This window comes from Galeopterus variegatus, unplaced genomic scaffold (assembly GCF_000696425.1).
Source record: "Galeopterus variegatus unplaced genomic scaffold, G_variegatus-3.0.2 Scaffold9261, whole genome shotgun sequence".
Classification (NCBI taxonomy): domain Eukaryota; kingdom Metazoa; phylum Chordata; class Mammalia; order Dermoptera; family Cynocephalidae; genus Galeopterus; species Galeopterus variegatus.
The window spans coordinates 19,190-21,024 of NW_007735372.1; the positions used below are offsets into that span (position 1 = coordinate 19,190).

Genomic DNA, 1,835 nt, shown 5'->3' on the forward strand with positions numbered 1-1,835 from the left:
AAGTGGGCAGCCTCCAGCCCTGGTATCCCTGTGAGGAAGAGAGTGTCTGGGAGACTGTTGTCACTGAAGTTAGAATCTGACATCCTCTTTGGTAAGTGAAGGGCTGTATTCAAGGGGTGATGGTGTACATGCCCTGTAACACCAGATATTTGGTTTATTCACGTCAAATGATGAACTTTCACTGAAATAATGTATTTCAGACTGTGAAGAAATATTTATTGCTTTTCACTTGCTCAAGAATCTGAAAAGACTCTACAACATATCATTTATTTTGTAAAACGTCCTGCCAATTTCTGTCTTCAATAATGTTATTTTGAGTTCTAAATTCACAGCACCAACCTAAGTATTTATTTATCTCCCCAAGCTGACACTTCTAGATTTATCCCCTACCACATCCTGCACATCTTTCATTGACCTTTAGTCCATCCATATCTAGGGATATTATTTGTCTTTCATTCATGCTTTTTCACATGCCTAAGGAGTCTCCTTCCTTTTCTTTACCCTTATTATTTATTTATTTTTTTTAAATTTCAGAGCTAATTTTGCTGCCTACCTGAGGGTTTTGCTTTCTAATCTAGTCCATTGTGAGTCTCAATTATTTTTTTTAATCTTTAATTTTTCTTTTTCATTCTTCCACTACCTTGCAATATCATATTGGACTGGAACCATCTTTTTGCATTTGTAACTTTCACACTCCCTGTGATTGTGTCTATACCTAGACATTTTTATCAATGTTCACTAAAGACTTATTTCTGATAACTCTTAGTAACATACTATTGAGTTTTTGACATATTGATATTATGATGGATATACTTTTCTGTTTGTAGTGTATTTTCCCAGATATATGACAAAGAAAAAAATAAATCTTTTCTGAATTGTCTAGAAAGAGTTCAGACATCCTTAATATGCTTCCATGCCTCATCATTGACTATGTGCTATGATTTGAGCACTTTTGTNTTGAATGACAGTATTACATACATTCTCTCAATAATATATTGTGTACTAAAAGAATTCTAGTAGAATACATGGAACCTGAATTTTTGTCCTGATTCCACAACAAGATTGATTTGTGACCTTGAACAAATTTCTTCCTCCTTGGAGAGTCTCAATTTAGAAAGGAAAATGACTCCGTGGTCATTCTCGGGTTTTCTATCTGCTCAGTATGAGGCATTGGAAAAATCCAAAAACTTTTTTGTGCTCAGTTTTTAACTCAAAATTGGTAGTGACATAATCTAGCTACTAACCTCACAAGATTTTGTGGCTGAGCAAAGATTAATATTCATAGGATTAAAAGCTTGAATACACAAAACAGTTTTCTCACACTTTAAAAAAAATTTTTTACAAGATTGTTACCTCCTAAAAACATATACTCTAGAGAAAACAAGGTATAATTTATCATCCACACCCCTTAAAATGGAAAGACCAAGTCCAGAGAGGTGAACTGATGAAATTTAGATAACAAGGCATGTCACTTGCAGAACTGTAATTAGGTTCCATTTTTTCCGATTCAGAGTTTGCTTTTTTCTCCCCCACCTGTCATCCATTACTATGTCCAGTACCTGAATTCCTGTCTCTTTCAAACTAGGCATTTTGTCTAATATCATTTCCTAATGCTGCAATAACTTTTACTCATTATCTCAACTCCAAGGTGGTAGAGAAGTAGGGAGACCCCTACTATTTGCATTGAGATTTTCAGTGCTGACACCAGATGGTTTGGGGCTCAGCCATGTCACTGACCTGTGGTAATATGGAATCAAGCTTGGATGGTACGGTCTAGAGAGCTGGAGTCACTATCATCATCTCTTCCATTTCTTCCTGGCATGTTCTCACTTCCT

At 35.5% G+C, this 1,835-nt stretch overlaps 1 protein-coding gene across 1 annotated transcript in view; it reads right to left on the minus strand.

The window, feature by feature from the left end:
• Positions 1–83, minus strand: part of LOC103609142 (olfactory receptor 52D1) — a 2,772-nt gene extending 2,689 nt beyond the window's left edge. Inside the window, exon 1 of the mRNA XM_008593498.1 lies at positions 12–83. Within this exon, the coding sequence (XP_008591720.1) occupies positions 12–83 (72 nt within the window). The remainder of the gene's footprint in view (positions 1–11) is intronic.
• Positions 84–1,835: the final 1,752 nt, after the last annotated feature.